General features: G+C 59.2%; 2 protein-coding genes across 2 annotated transcripts; both read right to left on the reverse strand.

Moving 5' to 3' along the window:
* Nucleotides 1-3,821: 3,821 nt before the first annotated feature.
* On the reverse strand, nucleotides 3,822-6,401 carry LOC122153829 (kallikrein-13-like). The gene is made up of 3 exons (XM_042797186.1): nucleotides 6,200-6,401; nucleotides 4,841-4,977; nucleotides 3,822-3,974 (listed from the first exon to the last, which is right to left on the reverse strand). The coding sequence occupies exons 1-3, from the start codon at nucleotides 6,399-6,401 to the stop codon at nucleotides 3,822-3,824; spliced, it is 492 nt and encodes a 163-aa protein (XP_042653120.1).
* A 5,277-nt stretch (nucleotides 6,402-11,678) lies between these two features.
* On the reverse strand, nucleotides 11,679-18,847 carry LOC122153846 (kallikrein-14-like). Its single transcript, XM_042797227.1, has 6 exons — nucleotides 18,612-18,847; nucleotides 16,865-16,957; nucleotides 16,622-16,784; nucleotides 15,110-15,363; nucleotides 13,081-13,217; nucleotides 11,679-11,855 (listed from the first exon to the last, which is right to left on the reverse strand). Exons 2-6 carry the CDS (start codon nucleotides 16,944-16,946, stop codon nucleotides 11,700-11,702), a joined length of 792 nt encoding a protein of 263 aa, XP_042653161.1. The 5' UTR covers nucleotides 16,947-16,957; nucleotides 18,612-18,847; the 3' UTR covers nucleotides 11,679-11,699.
* Nucleotides 18,848-22,558: the final 3,711 nt, after the last annotated feature.

Consider the following 22,558-nt stretch of genomic DNA (forward strand, 5'->3'; position numbering starts at 1 on the left):
ATGTCACCCCAGTTACTTCCAGGTGTCCCCAAGGGTCCCCCCACATCATCCCAGTTGCTCCCAGGGGACCCCCAAATCACCCTAGTTGCTCCCAAGGGACATTCATGTCACCCCAGTTACTCCCAGGGGACCCAGGTGTGTGTCCCCCCCATCATCCCAGTTGCTCCCAAGGGACCCCCCAATCACCCCAGTTACTCCCAGGGGACCCAGGAGTCCAGGTCATCCCCCTCCACTACCCGCCCCCCGTTGCTCCCAATACACCCCAGCTGCCTTCGAGAGCTTCTCCCCAGTTAGACTGGATGGGGTGGGGAGATTTTTTTTTTTTTTTGGGGGGGGGGGGGGGAGGGGGGAGGGGAAGGAGGCGATTCCCGGACGCCCGGGTCCCCTGCCAGCACCCCGGGGTGGAGCGGAGCGTTTGTGGGTGCCGGGACGCCGGGGTCCCCTCCCAGTGCGGTTTTGGCAGAGCTCAGCCCCGGCCCCGTCACGTGGCCGCCGCGGCCTCCTGGGCCTCAGTTTCCCCTCCGGCCTCGTTATCTGCCCTAATTACCCCCTAACGCGGCCAGGGCGGGGGTGGGGCGACGATTCGCCCCGTGATTCACCACACTCTCCCCTCCCCCCCCTCCTCCGCTGACTCAATGGCTTCGGAGGGGAGCGAAAGCCCAGTTCCCGCCAGTACGGTACTGGGAGGCACGGAGGTCTCGCTGTGGGTAGCCCCCCTCCCCCAGTTTGGCCCACTTTATACCTTCCGTTTCCTTACTTCTGCCCATTTGGCCCAGTTTTGCCCACTTTGGGCCACTTCGGCCCCGTCCGGCTCACTTTTGCCTGATTTTGGCTCACTTTTGCCTCATTCTGCCCGCTTTTGCCTCATTCTGTCCGCTTTTGCCTGGCTTTCCCAGTTCTGATCCGTTTGACCTACTTAGGCCCAGTATCACTCACTTTGACCTGATTTTAGCTCACTTCTGCCCGATTTTGCCCACTTTTGCCTGATTTTGGCTCGCATCTGCCTCATTTTGCCCACTCTTACTTGATTTTGCCCACTTCTGCCCAATTTTACCCACCTTCACCTGTTTTTGTCTCACTTCTGTGTGGTTTTACCCACTTCTGCCTGGTTTTACCCACTTTTGCCTGATTTTGGCTCACATCTGCCTCATTTTGCCCACTTTTACCTGGTTTTGCCCATTCCTGTTCAATTTGACCCACTTAGGCCCAATATCCCCCACTTCTGCCCAATTTTACCCACTTTCACTCATTTTTGTCTCACTTTTACATGGTTTTGCCCATTTTTGCTCAATTTTGGCTCACTTCTGCCTAGTTTTGCCCACTATTTCCTGATTTTGGCTCACATCTGCCTCATTTTGTCCACTTTTACTGGCTTTTGCCCAGTCCTGCTCAATTTGACCCTCTTAGGCCCAGTGTCCCCCACACCTGCCTGGTTTTGGCTCAATTCTGCCTAATTTTGTCTATTTCTGCCTGATTTTACCCACTTTTGCCAATTTTTGCCTCACTTCTACGTGGTTTTGCCCACTTCCACCTGGTTTTGGCTCAATTCTTCCTGATTTTGCCCACTTTTTACTGATTTTGCCCAGGCCTGCTCAATTTGACCCACTTAGGCCCAATATCCCCCAATTCTGCCTGATTTTGGCTCAATTCTGCCTGGTTTTGCCCACTTCTGCCCAATTTTACCCACTTTCCCCCATTTTTGTCTCACTTCTACATGTTTTTGCCCATTTTTGCTCAATTTTGGCTCACTTCTGCCCAGTTTTGCCCACTTTTGCCCAGTCTTGCTCAATTTGACCCACTCAGGCCCAATATCCCCACTTCTGCCTGGTTTTACCCACTTTTGCCCGTTTTTGTCTCACTTCCACATGGTTTTGCCTATTTCTGCCTGATTTTGCCTCAATTCTGCCTGATTTTGCCCACTTTTACCTGATTTTACCTGATCTTGCCCACTTTTCCATGCTTTTGCCCATTATTCCCTGATTTTATTAATTTCTCCCTGATTTTGCCCATTGTCCCCTGATTTTATCTGTTTTTTTTCATGATTTTGCCCATTTTTTCCCCGATTTTGCCTGTTTTTTCCCTGCTTTTGTCCATTTTTCCCTGCTTTGGCCCAGTTCTGCTCCCTTTGCCCCCAGGTGCCCCGCAGGAGCTCAGAGATGCCCTGGAGATGCGGGGGAAGGGCGGTTTATTGGGGGCGATCAACCGTCGGTGGTGGGATCTGGGCTGGGATTGGTCCATCCGTGGTGGGATCTGGGCTGGGATTGGTCCATCCGTGGTGGGATCTGGGCTGGGATTGACCCATCCGTGGTGGGATCTGGGGTGGGACCAACCATCTGTGGTGGGATTGGTCCATCCATGGTGGGATCTGGGCTGGGATTGGTCCATCCATGGTGGGATCTGGGCTGGGATTGGTTCATCCGTGGTGGGATCTGGGCTGGGATTGGTTCATCCGTGGTGGGATCTGGGCTGGGATTGGTCCATCCGTGGTGGGATTGGTCCATCCATGGTGGGATCTGGGGTAGGATTGGTCCATCCGTGGTGGTGGGATCTGGGCTGGGATTGGTCCATCCATGGTGGGATCTCTGGTGGGATCAGTCCATCCGTGGTAGGATCTCGGGTGGGATCGGTCCATCCTTGGTGGCATCTGGAATGGGACCAACCATCTGTGATGGGATCTGGGGTGGCATCAGTCCATCCGTGGTGGGATTGGTCCATCCATGGTGGGATCTGGGGTGGGATTGGTCCATTCATGGTGGGATTTGGGGTGGGATCAACCAGATGTGGTGGGATCTCTGGTGGTCTCGATGTGTCCATGATGGGATCTCTGGTGGGATCTATCCATCCGTGGTGGGACCTGTGGTGGGATCCATCCATCCGTGGTGGGATTTGGGTGGGATCCGTCCATCCATGGTGGGATCTCTGCTGGGATCCATCCATCCATGGTGGGATCGGTCCATCCGTGGTGGGATTTGGGTGGGATCCGTCCATCTGTGGTGGGATCTCTGGTGGGACTGGCCCCGTCAGCTGGTGGCCGGCTTCTGGTGGCCTCGGGTCATCCACGTTGGGCTCCCCGGTGGGTGGGCGTGTCCACGGGGGTGTCAATCCAACAATCATGGGCCCCGCCCGGTTCATGGTGGGGTCAGGTCATCTGTGGTGGGGTCACAGGGGGCGTCCATAAGGGGGGGTCAAGAGGTCCATGGTGGGGTTGGTGGGTCTGTGGTGGGGTTGGTGGGTCTGGGGGGTGGTTCAGGAGATCCATGGTGGGGTTGAGAGGTCCGTGTTGGAGTCGGGAGGTCCATGATGGGGTTGGTGGGTCTGAGGGGGGTGTTCAGGAGGTCCATGGTGGGGTTGGTGGGTCTGTGGTGGGGCTGGTGGGTTCATGGTGGGGTTGGGAGGTCCACGATGGGGTTGGTGGGTCTGAGGGGGGGGTTCAGGAGGTCCACGGTGGGGCTGGTGGGTTCATGGTGGGGTTGGGAGGTCCACGATGGGGTTGGTGGGTCTGAGGGGGGGGTTCAGGAGGTCCACGGTGGGGTTGGTGGGTCCATGGTGGGGTTGGTGGGTCTGGGGAGGAGTTGGTGGGTCCATGGTTGGGTTGGGAGGTCTACAGTGGGGTTGGTGGGTCTGGGCGGGGTTTAGAAGGTCCATGGTGGGGTTGGTGGGTCCATGGTGGGGTTGGGAGGTCCACGGTGGGGTTGGGAGGTCCACGGTGGGGTTGGTGGGTCCATGGTGGGGTTGGTGGGTCCATGGTGGGGTTGGGAGGTCCACGGTGGGGTTGGTGGGTCTGGGGGGGGTTGGAAGGTCCATGGTGGGACGAGGAGACCTCAGCCCTCCCCTATGGTCTCCTGGATCCAGGACAGGTAGTTGTAGACCTGGCTGTAGACCCCGGGCTTCCCCGCCTGCCCACATGGGTGGTCGCCCCAGGAGACGATGCCTTGCAGGACCCCGTCACAGATGAGGGGACCCCCCGAGTCACCCTGGGGACAAAAGGGACCATGGGAGGACCTCGGTGACACTCCCTGGCCTGGGAGGACACCAGGGTGGTGGCTGTGGTCGTGTCTTGAAGCGCAAGGGAGAAGGGGACCCCAACGGGACGTGGTTACGGGTGGCGGCCACGGGGACGGAGCCACAACTTGAGGGGACGGGGGTGGGGTGGGGAGACACACGTGGGGGTGGGGACGTGTCCCCACATCAAAGCTCAAGGAACACGGTGGGGGAGCAGAGGGAGGTGGCTGTGGGGCATGTGGGCGAGGTGGGACTTGGGGATGTGGTGAGGGGACATGGGGACAAGGTGAAGGGACACAGGGACAAGGTGGGACTTGGGAACGGGGTGATGGGACACGGGGACGTGGTGAGACATGGGGACAGGGTGGTGGGACATGGGGACGAGGTGGTGGGACATGGGGACAAGACGGTGGCACGTTGGGACAAGGTGGGACTTGGGGATGTGGTGAGGGGACATGGGAACAAGGTGAAGGGACACGGGGACAAGTTGGGACATGGGGATGAGGTGGGACATGGGGATGAGGTGAGGGGACATGGGGACGAGGTGGGACGTGGGGACAAGGTAGGACATGGGGATGAGGTGGGACGTGGGGACGAGATGGGACGTGGGGACAAGGTGAGGGGACATGGGGACGAGGTGGGACATGGGGATGAGGTGAGGGGACATGGGGACGAGGTGGGACATGGGGATGAGGTGAGGGGACATGGGGACGAGGTGGGACGTGGGGACAAGGTAGGGCACGGGGATGAGGTGGGACGTGGGGACGAGATGAGACGTGGGGACAAGGTGAGGGGACATGGGGACAAGGGTGTGGGACAGGGGGGGCGCAGGGGATACCTGGCAGGAGTCCTTGCCCCCCCCAGCCACGCCCGCACACAGCATGTCCTCGGTGACCTTGCTGCCGTAGGCCGAGCGGCACTCGCTGTCCCCCACCACAGTGACGTTCACGCACTGGGGGGTGTCGGGGAAGGACTCTGGGAGGGGCGGGACACGTGTCCAAGGTGGGTCCATTTGTCTTTTGGAGATGGCACCACCCAACCCAACAGATGTGGGCGTGACCATCTCGTGGTCACTTTTGTCCCTTCTCCATGGAGATGCCACCACCCAACCCAACTCACGGCGGGTTGAACTTCTCAGGGTCTCTTGGGCCTGTTCCCCACAGAGGTGCCACCACTCAACCCAACCCAACCCAACCCAACCCAACCCAACCCAACCCAGCCCAACCCAACCCAACCCAACCCAAGTTGAGTTGACCTCATGGTCTCTTGGGCCTGTTCTCCATGGAGATGCCACCATCCAACCCAACACACATAGATGTGACCATCTTGTGGTCACCATTGTCCCATTCCCACAGAGGTGCCACCACCCAACCCAACCCAACCCACACTGAATTGACCTTCTCATGGTCTCTTGGGCCTGTTCCCCACAGAGGTGCCACCACCCAACCCAACACACATTGATGTGACCATCTCGTGGTCACCTTTGTCCCTTTTCCATGGAGATGACACCACTCAACCCAACCCAACACAAGCCACGTTGAGTTGACCCCATGGTCCCTTGGGCCTGTTCTCCATGGAGATGCCACCACCCAACCCAACCCACGTTGAGTTGATCTTCTCATGGTCCCTTGGGCCTGTTTCACCATCGAGATGCCACCACTCAACCCAACACAACCCACATTGAGTTGACCTTGTGGTCACCTGGGTCCCTTTCTCATGGAGATGCCACCACCCAACCCAACCCAAGCCACATTGAGTTGACCTCATGGTCCCTTGGGCCTGTTCTCCATGGGGATGCCACCACCCAACCCAACACACATAGATGTGACCATCTTGTGGTCACCTTTGTCCCATTCCCACAGAGGTGCCACCACCCAACCCAACCCAACCCACACTGAATTGACCTTCTCATGGTCTCTTGGGCCTGTTCCCCACAGAGATGCCACCACCCAACCCATGTTGAGTTGAACTTCTCATGGTCCCTTGGGCCCCTTCCCCATGGAGATGACACCACTCAACCCAACCCAACTCAATCCAACCCACATTGAGTTGACCTTGTGGTCACCTGGATCCCTTTCTCATGGAGATGCCACCACCCAACCCAACCCACTTTGAGTTGAACTTCTCATGGTCTCTTGGGCTTGTTCCCCATGGAGATGCCACCACCCCTCCCCGTGTGTGTCATCCCCCCCCATACCGTGGGGGCTGGTGGTGGTGCCCCACCCCATGACGGTGCAGGTGGCCCCTGTGGCCGGGGGGCTCCTGGGCAGGCCCAGGGGTTGGACGTAGCGGGTGGGGATGAAGGGGGGTTCCACGCGCAGCAGCATCAGGTCGTGGGCGTAGGTGGTGGCCCCGGGGACGGTGACATAGCCCGGGTGGACCACGGTGGCCACGGCCATGGCGAACTGCTCGTGTCCCGTGGGGTTGGCCAGGCTGTGCAGCCCCGCCCGCACCTGGATGTGGCTGGGGGGGACAGGGGACAGGGCAGGGGGACACACACACATGGTCATGGGGGGGTGTGGTTGTGGGGGGACGTGGTCATGGGGGGACATGGTCATGGGGGGACACGGTCATGGGGGACATGGTTCATGGGGGGACACGGTCATGGGGGGGACACGGTCATGGGGGGACACATGATGGGTGGACACGGTCATGGGTGACATGGTCATGGGGGACACAGGGGGACACAGCTGAAGGGGGACACGTGACAGGGGACACAGTTGTGGGGGACACATGATGAGGCGTCACGGGGGGACACGTGATGGCCGGGGCACAATTATGGGGGGGCACATGACAGGGGGGGACACTTGATGGGGGGGGACACGTGACGGGGGGAGAGGTCACGGTCACGGGGACGTGAGGGACATGACCGTGGGGGGGGATGGGACATGGGTCACAATGACCCAGTTCCTCCCAGTTCCTCCCGGTGCTTCCTGGAACCTTTCCCAGCGCTCCCAGTGCCTCCCAGCCACACGTGGCCCTGGGTGACCCTGAGCACCCACTGGGGGCTGAGCTGGGCTCCCAGCGCCCCCAGTCCCATTCCCAGTGCCTCTCTGTGCGCCCACCTCCCCTCCAATAGCCCTAGTCCCCCCCCCAGTGCCCCCAGTGCCCCCCGCCCAGTGCCTCCCAGTGCCCCCCCAGTGCCTCCCAGTGCCCCCCCCCCCCAGCGCTCCCAGTCCCATTCCCAGTGCCTCCCAGTGCACACAGCTCCCCTCCAACAGCCCTCGTTCCGCTCCCAGTGCCCCCCGCCCAGTGCCTCCCAGTGCCCCCCCCCAGTGCCTCCCAGTGCCCCCCCGCCAGTGCCTCCCAGTGCCCCCCCCCAGTGCCTCCCAGTGCCCCCCCCCCAGTGCCTCCCAGTGCCCCCCGCCCAGTGCCTCCCAGTGCCCCCCCCCAGTGCCTCCCAGTCCCATTCTCAGCGCCCCCCCATTTCCCTCCCATTGCTTCCAGCCCCACTCCCAGTGCCCCCACCTCCCCTCCCATGCCCCCACCTCCCCTCCCAGTGCCCCCACCTCCCCTCCCATGCCCCCATCTCCCCTCCCAGTGCTCCCAGTCCCATTCCCAGTGCCTCCGAGTGCGCCCAGCTCCCCTCCAGTAGCCCTAGTCCCCCCCCCAGTGCCTCCCAGTGCCCCCCCCAGTGGTCCCAGTCCCATTCTCAGCCCCCCCCCCCCCCATTTCCCTCCCATTGATTCCAGCCCCACACCCAGTGCTTCCACCTCCCCTCCCAGTGCCTCCCAGTTCTGCCCCCCCCCCCCCCCCCTCCCCACACCTGGTCTGGCAGTGGGCAGCCGTGAGCACCCACTGGGTGCTGAGCAGGGCCCCCCCGCACTGGTGCTGGTCGAAGTGGAAGAGCAGGACGAGGCCAGGGTGCCCCCCCCGGGGACACTCGCTGCCCCCCACGATCCGCTCGCCCCACGGCCACCCTGGGAGCAGGGGTGGGTTATGTCAGAGGGGGCTGTTGGGGGGGCTACTGGGACCCCTTGGGGACCCCCCCAGACCCTTTCCCCTCCCCCCACCCCCGGCACAACCCTCCCCCCCGCCCCCAGAACCCCCATCCACCCTCTTGGCGACCCCCCCAGACTCCCTTTTTCCCACCCTGACCACCCCCCCGGGACTTTGGGGACCCCCCTTTCCCCCCCTTTTCCCCTGCCAGGACCCCTCCACACTTTGCGGACACCCCCAAATCCCCCCCCCACCTTGGGGACCCCCCAGAACCCCTTATCCCCCCCTTTATTCCCCCCATTCCCCCCCCCCCCGCACCTTGGGGACCCCCCAGACCCCCTTGGCCCCCCCTTAACCCCCTCAAGATCCCCCCCGCACCCCATCCACCATCTTGGGGACCCCCCAGACCCCTCCCTTATCCCCCCCCTTTACTCCCCCCAACCTCCCCCCACCTTTGGCCCCCCCTTAACCCCCCCAGCTCCCCATTCATCATGTTGGGGACACCCCAGACCCCCTTACCCCCTCTTAATCCCCCCAGGACCCCCCCAGCTCCCCATTCATCATGTTGGGGACCCCCCCAGATCCCCTTATCCCCCCCTTTCCCCCCCCCGCAAAAATTTGGGGTCTCCCCCCCCTCACCGGGGGTCACCAGCTCCACGAGGAGGAGGAGGAGCAGGATGATGAAGCTGCCAGGGGCCATGATGTTTTTTTTTTGGGGGGGGGGGATGGGGGCCCCCCCTTATCAAGGCTCTGCGTTAATTATTAACAGGGGCTCATTAGCGGCCCCCCCCCCTCAGGTTTGCAGGTGTCACGTTCACACCCCACCCCCCCGCCCCATGCCCAGGTGTCCCACGGGATCTATAGGGGGGGACAGGGGGCCCCTATGGGGTCTATAGGGTGAAGTGGGTCCTGACGGGATCTGTGGGGTGAAGAGGGGCCCCTATGGGATCTATGGGGTGCCTGGGGCCCCTATGGGATCTGTGGGGTGCCTGGGGCCCCTATGGGATCTATGGGGTGCCTGGGGCTCCTATGGGATCTATGGGGTGACTGGGGCCCCTATGGGATCTATGGGGTGAAGCGTGTCCATATGCTATCTACGGGGTGATGTGGGTCCCTATGGGATCTATAGGGTGAAGTGGGGCAGCCTGGACACCTGGGTCCCCTATGGGACCTATGGGATGAAGAGGGCCCCCTATGCTACATCTATAGGGTGAAGTGGGTCCCTACACTATCTATGAGGTGAGGTGGGCCACCTACAGGATCTATGGGGTGAAGTGGGTCACCTATGGGATCTATGGCGTGATGGGGGGCCCTACGATATCTATGGGGTGAAGTGGGGCGGCCCAGATACCTGAATCCCCTATGGTATCTATGGGGTGAAGTGGGACCCTACGGTGTCTATGGGGTGATGGGAGCTCCTATGGGATCTATGGGGTGGAGTGGGTCCCCTCCAGTATCTATGGGGTGAAGAGGGTCCCCTATGGGGTTTATGGAGTGAAGTGGGGCCGCCTGGACACCTGAACCCCCTATGGTATCTATAGGGTGATGGGGGCCCCTATGGGATCTATGGGGTAAAATGGGTCCCCTACAGCATATCTATAAGGTGAAGTGGGTCCTGTACGGTACCTATAGGGTGCCGTGGGGCGGGGTCCCCTTCTGCCCCCCATTCCCACCCCACCCGCCGCCGGATTAGTGCGGGATTAAGCAAACCCCGCCCCCCTGACGCCAACCGCGCCCGGGGCGTGGCGCGGGTGCTGAGGTCATCGTGCGGCCTTGTCATTAGGTCGTTAGCGCTAATTACAGCCGTAACGATTTTAGGGCCCTAATCAAAGGAACACAAACAGCCTCGTTGCCCAGATCGGGCCCGCCCCAGGCGATTGGCTGGCACTCGTGGAGGCCACGCCCCAAGGGGGACGGGAGGTGACACCTCCCTTCAGGCAGGATGCCCAACCAATGGGGTGGCTCCAGTTTGAGGGGTGTGTCTAGGGAAGAGCTCAGCCAATGGGAAGGCCCCAGTGTGGGGTGGGTGGGTCTTGGGAATTTCTCAGCCAATGGGGAGGCCCCAGTGTGGGGTGGGAGGGTCTTAGGAATTTCTCAGCCAATGGGGAGGCCCCAGTGTGGGGTGGGAGGGTCTTGGATTGAGCCCAACCAATGGCATTTCCTCAGTCTGTGGTAGGCGGGTCTTGGGAAAAGCTCAACCAATGGCACCTCTTCAGGTCAGGGAGGGGTGGGTCTTGGGAAGAGCCCAGCCAATGGCGTTTCCCCACCTCAGGGCCGGGCAGGCCAGACCACCTGACTGACAGTGGCCTCCTCTTCTCTTAGAAGCTCAAGTTGGTTGCTGGCCACTGCCCCTGCCCCTCCCCTGCCCCCAGGGAATGCTGGGTCGTCCCTTACCAACCCTCTGGAGGGACGTCCCTGCGGTGGCCACGCCCCCGAGGGCAGTGCCGTCACGAGCCCCGAGTCCTCCACAGCAAGCCAAAGCATCTCCAGAGGCCTCCAGAGTCAAGGAAGGCGACTTTTGGCCTTGCCAACTCCTCCTCCTGGTGGCCAAGATGGCCCCCGGGGCTTTTGTGGCCACCAACTCAGGAGACCCTGGTGTGGGGACAACAGAGAGCGAGTAAATCCTGAGGAGAGCCTGAGGTAGGGGGGAAGGGGGACAAAATGGCTGCCGGCACCGCCTGCGGGGGACAAAACGGCACAATGATGTCAAACCATGGCCACCAGCGGAAGGAGAGGCCAGTAGATATTGGGTTGGCCATCCATCGTTAGGTGGGTGACCCTCACTGGGTTGGCCAACTCCCTTGGGTTGGCCAACTGTCATTGGGTGGATGACTCTGGTTGGGTTAGTCAACCATCGTTGGGTGGGTGACCTTCACTGGGTTGGCCAACTCCCTTGGGTTGGGCAACCGTCCTTGGGTGGATGGCTCTGGTTGGGTTGGCCAACTCCCTTGGGTTGGCCAACTGTCATTGGGTGGATGACTCGTTGGGTTGGCCAACCATCACTGGGTGGTGACCCTCACTGGGTTGGCCAACTCCCTTGGGTTGACCAACCATCATTGGGTGGGTGACCCTCATCGATTGGGTGACCCTTGTTGCATTGCCTGAAGCTCACTGGGTTCTTCATTCCTATTGGGCGTCTCCCGTTGGCTAGGTCATTCCTGGCTGGCCAGCAGTGATTGAGTTGGGCAACCAGCTTTGGTTGAGTTGACCAACCCCATTGGGGTTGGAGGACTTGGCCACCGGTGTCCCATGTGCCCAGGGCCACCACAGCCACATGTCGTGTTCCATGGGAGACGCTGGGCGGAAGAACCGAAGGTTTTCTGAAAAAATCCTGGAAATTGACAAATTGGCATGACAGTGGGAGGGATGCACCCTCAAAATAAAGCCCCGTGGCCACTCATGGCCACTGGGCCTGTGGATGACCTTGAAGGAGAGGAGACTTCTGGAATTGACCTTGAAATCTATTTTTTTTTTTTTTTTTGGTGTGGTGGGGTGAGGAATGGGTTGAAAAGGACCAAATTTCCCACCAAACATGACAACGCTTTAATTGCTCGTGTTGTTCCCACCCGCCCTCTCACCAGCTTCACCAGGTGACCTGGGGCCACCACCTCGCCACAACCTCCGTTGTCCCACCGGCTTTGCCCCGGCGAGCGGCGGCAACGTGGCCGTGAGCCTCCGACCTCCCCCCTGCCCCCCCCCCAGCTCCCCCCCCCCCCCCCCCCCAGACACTTGGAGGTTGCTGGTGTGTCACTGGTGTGTCACTGGTTGTCATTCATGGTCTTCTGGATCCACTGGGCGTATCTACAGACCTTGGTGTAGACACCAGGTCTCTTGGGTTGCCCACACTTCTCCATGCCCCACGACACGATGCCTTGGAGGGTCCTGTTGCAAATCAAAGGTCCTCCAGAGTCACCCTGCGGAAAGACGTGGTGTGAACCTGCCGGGCTCCACCGGGCCACCCAACTGTGGTTGAGTTGTCCAGCCAGCCTTGCGCTGGCCAACCGACATCGGGTTGGCCAACAATTAATTAATCATTTGGCCAAACCTTGTCTGGGCTGAAGAACATCCCTGGGTTGTTCAACCCCCTCAGTAGATTGTCCAAATCTCTTTGGGATCTCCAGCCATTGCCGAGTTGGCCGATTCTACTTGCGTTGGCCAACCCTTATTGGGTTGAAGAACTAACACCGGGTTACCCAACTCCTCTCGAGTTGGCCAACGATGAATATTCTGACCAACCCTTGGTTGAAGAACATCCCTGGGTTGTCCAACCCCCCCCGAAGATTGTCCAAATCTCTCTGGGTTGTCCAGCCACTGATGAGTTGGCCAATTCTACTTGCGTTGGCCAACCCTTGTTGGGTTGAAGAACCAACACCAGGTTGCTCAAGTCCCCTTGGATTTGCCAGCTGTTGTTGAGTTGGTCAACGATGAATGAATCGGCCAACCCTTGGTTGAAGAACATCACTGGGTTGACCAAATCTCTTTGGGTTCTCCAGCTATGGATGAGTTGGCCAACTTTATTTGAGTTGGTCAACCCTTGTTGGGTTGAAGAACCTACATTGGATTACCCAACTCCTCTTGAGTTGGCCAACAATGAATGTTTTGAACAACCATGAGTCTTTTGGCCAACCCTTGTCTGGGTTGAAGAACATCCCTGGGTTGTCCAACCCCCCCAGTAGATTGTCCAAATCTCTTTGGGATCTCCAGCCATTGCCGAGTTGGCCGATTCTACTTGCGTTGGCCAACCCTTACTGGGTTGAAGAACCAACACCAGGTTACCCAACTCCTCTCGAGTTGGCCAACGATGAATATTCTGACCAACCCTTGGTTGAAGAACATCCCTGGGTTGTCCAACCCCCCCTGAAGATTGTCCAAATCTCTCTGGGTTGTCCAGCCACTGATGAGTTGGCCAATTCTACTTGTGTTGGCCAACCCTTGTTGGGTTGAAGAACCAACACCAGGTTACCCAACTCCTCTTGAGTTGGCCAGCGATGGATGTTTTGACCAACCATTGGCTGAAGAACATCCCTGGCTTGGCCAACTCTCATTGGGTTCATGAGCCTCCGTTGGGTTGGCCAACAGAGGAAGACGCCGCGGCCCTGGCTGGGGGGTGGGGGGTGGGGGGGAATATGTTGGCCGTACCTGGCAGGAGTCCCTACCGCCTTGGAGGCTCCCGGCGCACAACATGTTGTCGGTGATGGAACCGGGGTACAACTGTTGACACTCGGCCGTCGAGAAGATGGTGACGTTGACGCACTGCAAGACGTCCGGGTAAGTGACTGAGCCAGGGAACGGAGGGGGGTGGGGGGGAAAAAAGAAACCAGAGCGATCGACCCACGAACCGGCAGAAATTCACCCCCCACCCCCCCCAAAAAAACTCCCAACACCGACACGCCCCCCACCCCCCCACCACCCCACCTCGTCCTGGAGAAGTTTCTCCAGTTTGGTTTTGGGGTGAGAAATGAGCTCTTCGGGGACGTTTTTTGAAGGTTTAGGTGGGAAAACACCCGTGGAGGCAAAGCCCACAGTGGGTGAAACCTCCTCCCCCCACCAGCACCCGAGGGATTTCGGGACTGGAAGTGGGAAACTCCAGAAATAGGGTCTATTTTGGTGTGCCTTCTCCTAAATTCTGTCTTATTTTGCTTTGTTACATTTTCTTTTTGTTTCCTTGAATTTAATTTTAGGATCTTAGTGGTTTATCCCATTTCAGTCATTTTAAGTTTTAATTTTATTCTCTGTGTATTTAACTTAAATTTTAAATTTTAATTTTATTCTCTGTGCTATTTAACTTAATTTCTTCTTTTTTTTTTTTTTTTTACCCATTCTGTTCTGCTTAACCAATTTTCTTTCTTTTAATTTATCTTTCATTTTCATTCATTTTACTTTATTCCTTACCCCCTTCCTTTCTCTTATTTCCTTTTATTTTGATTAAAATCCATACGCTTTATTTCTTATTTAATCTGTTACTCGAGTTCTAGGGCTTTATGTGATTTTAGGGTCTTCCTGCTTCTGTCCTTTCATCTTTTTTGGTATAAATTCATGTAATTTCATGTTATTTCCTTCCCTTTCCTCCTCTGCTGCCCCTTTTTGTTCCCATTTCTTAGGGGAGGACCCAGATATCCAGGAGAAGACCTGGATGTTCAGGAGAGGTCGTAGGTGCCCAAGAGGGGACCTGGCTGTCCAGAATAAGACCCAGGCGCTCATGAGAGAACCAAGGTACCAAGGAGATGACCCAGATGTCCAGGGGAGAAACCCAGACCTCCAGGAGGTGACCTAGACCTCCAGGAGAGTTCCCAGACCTCCAGGAGAGTTTTCAGACCTCCATAAGAAGACCTAGACCTCGAGGAGAAGACTCAGGCCTCCAGAATGGGACTTGACCCGCCAGAAGAAGACCCAGACCTCCAGGATTTGACCCAGACCTCCAGGGGGTGACCCAGATCTCCAGGAAGGGACCCACACCTCCAGAAGAAGATCCAGATCTCCAGAAGAGGACTCGGACCTCCAGGAGGTGACCCAGGCCTCCAGAAGAGGAGCCAGTCCTCCAGGAGAAGATCCAAATCTCCAGGAGGTGACTGAGGCCTCCAGGAGAAGACCCATACCTCCAGAAGAGTATGTAGGCCTCTAGGAGAAGATCCAGACCTCCAGGAGAAGACCCAGACCTCGAGGGGGTAACCCAGACCTCCAGAAGAGGACCCAGGCCTCCAGGAGTAGTACCAGACCTCCAGAAGAAGACCCAGACCTCCAGAAGAGGACCCAGGCCTCCAGAAGAAGAACCAGACCTCCAGAAGAAGACCCAGACCTCCAGGAGAAGATCCAGATCTCCAGGAGGTGACCCAGGCCTCCAGGAGAAGACCCAGACTTCTATAAGAGGCCTCAGACCTCCAGGGGGGTGATCCAGACCTCCAGAAGAGGTCCCAGGCCTCCAGAAGAAGACACAGACCTCCAGGAGGTGACCCAGGCCTCCAGAAGAGGACTCAGTCCTCCAGGAGAAGTTCCAGATCTCCAGGAGGTGACCCAGACCTCCAGGAGATGACCCAGGCCTCCAGGAGAGGCCTCAGATCTCCAGGGGGGGTGACCCAGACCTCCAGGAGAGGTCCCAGGCCTCCAGAAGAGGACCCAGACCTCCAGGAGAGGTCCCAGACCTCCAGAAGAGGCCACGGGTACTGGGTACCTTCTGGGGAGGTGGTGGCTCCCCATCCCGAGGTGACGCAGGTGGTGCCGGGCTCTGGGAGGCAGGAGGCCACGGGGACGGGCTGGATCCTGTTGCTGAGGGTGACGGGCGTCAGGAGCTTCATCATCATGATGTCGTTGTCCTTGGTGGTGGGGTTGTAGTCGGGGTGCGGCACGAACTTCTGCACCATCTTCTGCATCTCACCCCACTCGCGCGTGTAGAGGCTGTGCTTGCCCAGGTGGGTGGTGGTGATCCTATGGCAGGCAGGGTAGTGTGTGTGTGGGGGACACACGCGTGGGACCATGGCCCACGCGTGGGGTTTGATGGCTGTGGTGTGGCCGTGGTGTTTGTGGGGGAGGACGTGGCTGGGACATGTGGGACACGGACAGGCCGGGCCGTGGATGGGACAGAGAGATCGTGATGTGGCCGTGGGTCCTGTGGGACGTGTGTGGGTGGAAGCATGGGGATGGAAGCATGGGATGTGGCCAGGACATGTGTGGTCCGTGAACAGGACATGGAGACCGTGGCGCAGCCACGGCATGTGGTGGGACACCATGTCCAGGACACATGGGGACCATGGAGAGCATGGTCCAGGTGTAGGATACGGAGGCTGTGGTGTGGCCACAACATGTGTAGGACACATGGGGGGACACGGGGTCTGCAGCATGGGCAGGACATGTGTGGGACACAGCATGGCTCACGCGTGGGACATGGGGTCTGCAACATGTCCAAGACATGTGTAGGACATAGAATGGTCCACGTGTGAGACATGACATGGCCCATGTGTGGGACATGAAATCTACAGCATGTCCAGGACATGTGTGGGACATGGCATGACCCACGTGTGGGACATGGGTTCTGTAACAGGTCATGGGACATGGAATGGTCCACGTGTGGGACACGGGATCTGCAGCATGGGTAAAACACACGTGGGACATGGAATGGTCCACATGTGGGACATGGCATGGCCCATGTGTGGGACATGAGGTCTACAGCATATCCAGGACATGTGTGGGACACGGCATGACCCACGTGTGGGACATGGGTTCTGCAACATGCTGTGGGACATGGAATGGTCCATGTGTGGGACACAGGGTCTGCAGCATGGGTAAAACACACGTGGGACACGGAATGGTCCACGTGTGGGACACGGGGTCTGCAGCATGGGTAAAACACACGTGGGACATGGAATGGTCCATGTGTGGGATACGGGGTCTGCAGCATGGGTAAAACACACGTGGGACACGGAATGGTCCACGTGTGGGACACGGGGTCTGCAACGTTACCAGGACATGTGTGGGACAGGGGGGTCTGCAGCATGGGCAGAACACGTGTGGGATGTGCCGGGGCCCCGTGCTGCATGCGTGACACACGGCATAGCCACATAGACCACAGCACGGCCACGACCTTCACGGGTCCCCACCGCAGGGCACGTGTGACCCACGGCCGGCTGGGCTGACCTCCCCCCCTCCTTGGGGTGAACGTGAGGGACCCGCGTGACGCCGCCCTTACCCCGGCGTGGTGCAGTGGGCCGCCGTCACCACCCACTGCCGGGCCACCAGGACGCCGCCGCAGTAGAGCTTGTACATGTCCAAGATGGCCACCTGCCACGGCTGCGAGTGGGGCTCGCAGTCCATGCCGCCCACCACGCGCGTCTCCCCCGCCACCGAGGACGCTGCGAGGGACACGCGTGGTTAGCGCCGCCCACGCGTGGCCGCCCCGCCGTGTCACCACACCCACCCACCCAGCACTCACCCGTGGATGCCACCAAGACCAGAGCTCCCAGTAGCTTCACAGTGCCCCATAGCCGGGGGGCCACCGTGGCTCGCACCGCCATCGCCGTGGCCACTGTGGGGCAGAGGTGTTAAGCCCTCCGTGGCCTCCCCTAGACCCTCAGCCCCACACCCCACTCCAGAAGAAGGTGAGATATTTCTTGCGGGGGGCGGGGTGGGGGGGTGTTTTGGGGCTACCTTGTATTTAGGGGGGGGGGTCAACACCATTTTGGGGTCGACACCAGTTGGGGAAGGGACTGGGGGGGCCTCCGCCCCGCGGTCGGAGCGGCACAATTCGCCCCGTCATCGCGCTGTTGCAACGGTGACGTCATCGGGGGCCCCCGGTGCCATGGCGGCAATCAAGGGAGTCATCGTTAATTGAGGCCCGTAATTACGGGCTCCACCAACTCCTCCGCCTCCCCCCTCCTTGTCTGGAGGCGATTGACCTCCCGGCACCTCACGCTGCCCTCGGATGCCTCCCTCGGGCTGGAGCTGTGGGTCCTGGTCCCCATGGAGTTATGGGTCGTGGCCCGTGGGGCCACGGTTCTTCAAGGCTCTGGGTTGGAGACACCCTTGGCTGTGGGTCACGGCTCCCCGGGGACATGGGGCACCGCTCCCGGTGGTTGTGGGTGGGGGGGCACCCTCCTTCCATGGTTGTGGGTTCCTCGTGGGTTGTGGGTCCCCCGTGGGTCCCCATGGCCATGGGTTGGAGGCGGCTGTGGGTCATTGCTCCCCGTGGACGGGGGTCAATGGTTCCTCCTGGCAGTGGGTCGTTGCTCCCCACGGAGGAGGTTTGTGGGCCCCGTGGAAGTGGGTCAAGGCGCCACGTGACTGTGGGTCACGGTTCCCATGGCCATGGGTTGGAGCCACCCATGGGTGTGGGTCACCACTCCCTGTGTACATGTGCCACGGGCCCCACAGATAAAGGAAATGGGGCCCATGGGCGCGGGTCATCGTTCCCCAGGGACACGGGTGGTGGGACCCACGGACACGGGTGGTGGGTCCCTGTGGGGAGGCCGGATGAGGTTGGGGGAGCTGAGGATGGAGGGATGGATGCGGGGCAGGAGGGATGGGGCTGGCACAGAGAAGGAGGGAAAGATGGAGTAAACGTGGAGAAGGAAGGTTGGATGGAGCCCAGGGATGGAGTAAATCTGGAGGAAGAGGGTTGGGTGGGGCACAGGGACGGAGTAAAGCTGGAGGAGGGATGGATGGAGCCCAGGGATGGAGTAAAGCTGGAGAAGGAGGGATAGGTGGGGACCAGGGATGGAGTAAACCTGGAAGAACAGGGTGGGATGGAGCCCAGGGATGGAGTAAAGCTGGAGAAGGAGGGTTGGATGGAACATGGGGATGGAGTAAACATGGAGGAGGGGTGGATGGAGCCCAGGGATGGAGTAAAGCTGGAGAAGGATGGTTAAATGGAGCCTAGGGACAGAGTAAAGGTGGAGAAGGGATGGATGGAGACCAGGGATGGAGTGAACCTGGAGGAACGGGGTTGGATGGAGTCCAAGGATGGAGTAAAATCAGAGAAGGAGGGTTGGATGGAACCCAGGGATGGAGTAAACATGGAGGAGGGATGGACAGAGCCCAGTGACGGAGTAAAACTGGAGGAACGGGGTTGGATAGAGCCCGGGGATGGAGTAAACCTGGAGGAGGGGGGATAGAAGGGGTGACCGTGACCCATGATCCCTGGCGAAGGGGCCCCCCCCCGCCCTCCCCGTGCCCCGTCAAACCTCTCCGCCGGTCCCTGCTGCGCCCCGCCGGGGGGTGGAGGAAGAGGAGGAAGAGGAGGCAGAGGAGGAGGAGGAGGAGGGGGTGGGGGGGCCACCCCGCTCCTTCCCCGCCGAGCTCTCCCGCTTCCCGCCGGGCGAAATCCCACCGCCTCTTCTCCGTCGTCGCCGTCGTCAGGAATTCTAAGCCCCCCCCCAAAATAATAATAAAAGAAAACCAAAACAAAACAAAAAAAAAAACAAACCAAACCAAATCAAACCAACAACAAAAAAACCACCCTCCAACAACAACAAAAAAGAACTCCCTAAAATAAAAAAAAAAAAAAAAAAAAAAACCAACCAAACAAACCAAAAAAACCCCAAAACCCCAAACCACCCCCCAAAAACCGTCCCAACCGGCCCCGGCGCGTCCCGTCCGTGGCCACGGCGCCGCGCCCCGACCCTCCCACGTGAGCGCCGCCGGTTTTTTATAACGGCGTCGGGACCCGCCCCGGGGCGCGAAGACGCTTCGTCGCCACCTTCCCTTAATCCCCCGGCGCCACCTTGACCTTGGGGAGGGCGTCAGTGCGTGCTGATTGGTCGGTTGGCTGGCGGGTGGGCGGCGGCCGGCGGAGGGGAGCGGCGCCGGTTGGCCGGTTGGCGATGAGCTTGGAAGAGGGGAGGTCAACCGGCCTTGGAAGGGGGAAGGGGCAAGCGAGGCCGGGGATTGGTGGAGGGAGGACGCGATCTGATTGGCTGAGGGCTTGGGGCAGGGTGGGCGGGGCGATGGGGCGTGGGTGAGGAGGGATGCGCTCATTGGCTAACAGCTTGGGGGGGGGGAGAGGGCCGGCACGTGTGATTGGCCAAGAGGCTTGGCGAGCCGTCAAGGCCCGTGGGCCGGTGTTGGAGATCGGCACGTCCTGATTGGCCAATCGGCTTTGGAGAGAACCTTGTGCTGATTGGCCAATCAGCTTTGAGATCTGGGCATGCTGATTGGCCAATCAGCTTTGAGATCTGAGTGTGCTGATTGGCCAATCAGCTTTGCAGGTCCAGGCTTGCTGATTGGCCAATCAGCTTTCAAGACCACCTTGTGCTGATTGGCCAATCGGCTTTGAGATCTGGGCATGCTGATTGGCCAATCGGCTTTGAGATCTGAGTGTGCTGATTGGCCAATCAGTTTTGCAGGTCCAGGCTTGCTGATTGGCCAATCAGCTTTCAAGACCACCTTGTGCTGATTGGCCAATCAGCTTTGAGATCTGTGCATGCTGATTGGCCAATCAGCTTTGAGATCTGTGCATGCTGATTGGCCAATCGGCTTTGGAGATCCGGGCGTGCTGATTGGCCAACTGGCTTTGGACATCTGGGCATCCTGATGGGCCAATCAGCTTTGAGATCTGGGTGTACTGATTGGCCAATTGGCTTTGGAGACCTGGACGTGCTGATTGGCCAACCGAATGAAGCCATCGGCATATGCCAATTGGCCACTCAGCGCTGGAGACCAGCCGATTGGCCAGCCCACTCTGGCGCCCAATGTGATTGGCTGGCCGGCTGTGAGGGCGGGAGCGAAGAGCGACGCCGTTCCACCTGGTTCTCCGGCGCTTTCATGGCGCGTCCATGTGACAGTGGTCAGCACACGCGTGTGCACGCAGACCCCTGCATGACAACACACCTCCATGACACGTCCACATGTGCATGACAGGTCCACACGTCCACGACATGTCTACACATGCATGAAACACGTCCACATGTCCACGACACATGTCCACATGTCCACAACATATCTACGCATCCACACATCCATGAAACAAGTCCACAGGACATGTCCACAACACAAACACGCATCCACATGGCCACAACACGTGTCCACGTGTCCACATGTTCACGTGTCCAGCACATCCATGACACAACCACACAGCCATGACACATGCCCACACTTGTGACACACGTCCACACATCATGACACGTGTCTGCACGTCCATGACACACATCTGCATGTCCATGACATATGTCTACACACCCATGACACATGCCCACACTTCTGTGACACACACACACACATCCATGACATGCATCCACACTACCATGACACATGTCTACACATCCATGACACGTGCTCACACATCCATGACACATGTCTGCATGTCCATGACACACATCTCCACATCCGTGACACATGCCCACACATCCATTACACACGTCCACACTACCATGACACATGTCTACACATCCATGACACATGTCTGCACATCCATGACACACATCCCCACATCCACGACACGTGCCCACACATCCGTGACACACGCTCACCCATCCATGACACGCGTCCAGCACATCCATGACACGTCTACACATCCATGACATGTGCTCACACATCCATGACACGTCTGCATGTCCATGACACACATCTCCACATCCGTGACACACACCCACACATCCGTGACGCCCACACATCCGTGACACACGCCCACCCATCCATGACACGCGTCCACACTACCATGACATGTCTACACATCCATGACACGTGTTCACACATCCATGACACATGTCTGCATGTCCATGACACACATCTCCACATCCATGGCACACGCCCACACATCCATGACACACGCCCACACATCCACACCACGCATCCGCGACGCACGCCCACAACACGCACTTATCTCCCTGTGCACTCCCCTGGGTGCCCACTCGCGCTAGAGGGTGCCGTCACCCTGTGCCGCTTGCACCCTCAGCAGGGCGGGGCTTCATGGTGAGGGGGCGTGGCCAGAGGTGGGAAGGGCGGGGCTTCCCCCCTCCTCTCTCTGTGCAAATCCCAAGCAGTCCCGCTGGGTGTAAGTGGTGTAAACAGGGCGGTGCGGCTTCGCGGGCTTGGCCCAACTGGTTCTCTCGGTGGGGGGCCTCGTTAGCGGCCTCCTCGTTAGCCAAGTCTTAATTGGCACCAATTAGGGCGCCCACGCACTCCCAGGAGGAGCCATCTCCCTGCTTTACTCCTGGTTTACACAGCCCGCGATAACCCCCAGGGAGCAGGGAGGGGGGGGGGGGTGACACCAGCAGGTGGTGGTGGGACCGTGGTTGCGGGGGGGGAACACACGTGGGCCCACGCGGCGCTGGGCGTGGCCTTCAGGGACGGACACACGTGGTGGTGACGTGTCAGCTGGGGCCACCAGGCTGGACACACGTGGTGGTGGGTCAGCAGCCGTGGCTTCCCGAGCTGCACACGTGTGTCCTCCGGGCTTGGATGTGTGTGTCCTCTTGCTGTGGACATACGTGTCCTCCAGACCTGGACACATGTGTTCTCCAGAGCTGGACATACATGTCCTCCAGACCTGGGCATGTGTGGTCATGAATTGCCAGCTGTGTTCACCAGACCTGGACACATGTCCTGCACACCTGGACATACGTGTCCTCCACACCTGGACACATGTTCTCCAGACCTGGACACACGTGTTCTCCAGACCTGGACATACATGTCCTCCAGACCTGGACACGTGTTCACCAGACCTGGACACATGTCCTCCACACCTGGACATACGTGTCCTCCACACCTGGACACGTGTTCTCCAGACCTGGACACACGTGTTCTCCAGACCTGGACACACGTGTTCTCCAGACCTGGACACGTGTTCTCCAGACCTGGGCACGTGTGGTCATGAATTGCCAGCTGTGTTCACCAGACCTGGACACATGTACCCTCCAGATCTGGACACCTGTTCTCCACACCTGGACACATGTTCTCCAGACCTGGACACACGTGTTCTCCAGATCTGAGCATGTCTGGCCATGGATTGCCAGCTGTGTTCACCAGACCTGGACATATGTGTCCTCCAAACCTGGACATGTGTCCTCCACACCTCAACATGTGTGTTCTCCACACCTGGACACACGTGTCCTCCGGACCTGGATACATGTGCCATGGATTGCCAACTGTGTTCACCAGACCTGGACACACATGTCCTCCATACCTGGACACA

This window comes from Tyto alba, unplaced genomic scaffold, assembly GCF_018691265.1.
Source record: "Tyto alba isolate M040663 unplaced genomic scaffold, T.alba_DEE_v4.0 Super-Scaffold_24, whole genome shotgun sequence".
In the NCBI taxonomy this organism is placed as follows: Eukaryota; Metazoa; Chordata; class Aves; order Strigiformes; family Tytonidae; genus Tyto; species Tyto alba.

Coding starts and splice junctions, on each gene's coding strand:
- LOC122153846 (XM_042797227.1), bottom strand. CDS start 16,946: ATGGCGGTGCGAGCCACGGTGGCCCCCCGGCTATGGGGCACTGTGAAG. Junction 15,364..16,621: donor GCCCACTGCACCACGCCGGG/GTAAGGGCGGCG, acceptor TGCCTGCCATAG/GATCACCACCACCCACCTGG. Junction 11,856..13,080: donor GCGGTAGGGACTCCTGCCAG/GTACGGCCAACA, acceptor GTCTTTCCGCAG/GGTGACTCTGGAGGACCTTT.
- LOC122153829 (XM_042797186.1), bottom strand. CDS start 6,401: ATGGCCGTGGCCACCGTGGTCCACCCGGGCTATGTCACCGTCCCCGGG. Junction 4,978..6,199: donor CACCACCACCAGCCCCCACG/GTATGGGGGGGG, acceptor CGCCCCTCCCAG/AGTCCTTCCCCGACACCCCC. Junction 3,975..4,840: donor GGGGCAAGGACTCCTGCCAG/GTATCCCCTGCG, acceptor TTTTGTCCCCAG/GGTGACTCGGGGGGTCCCCT.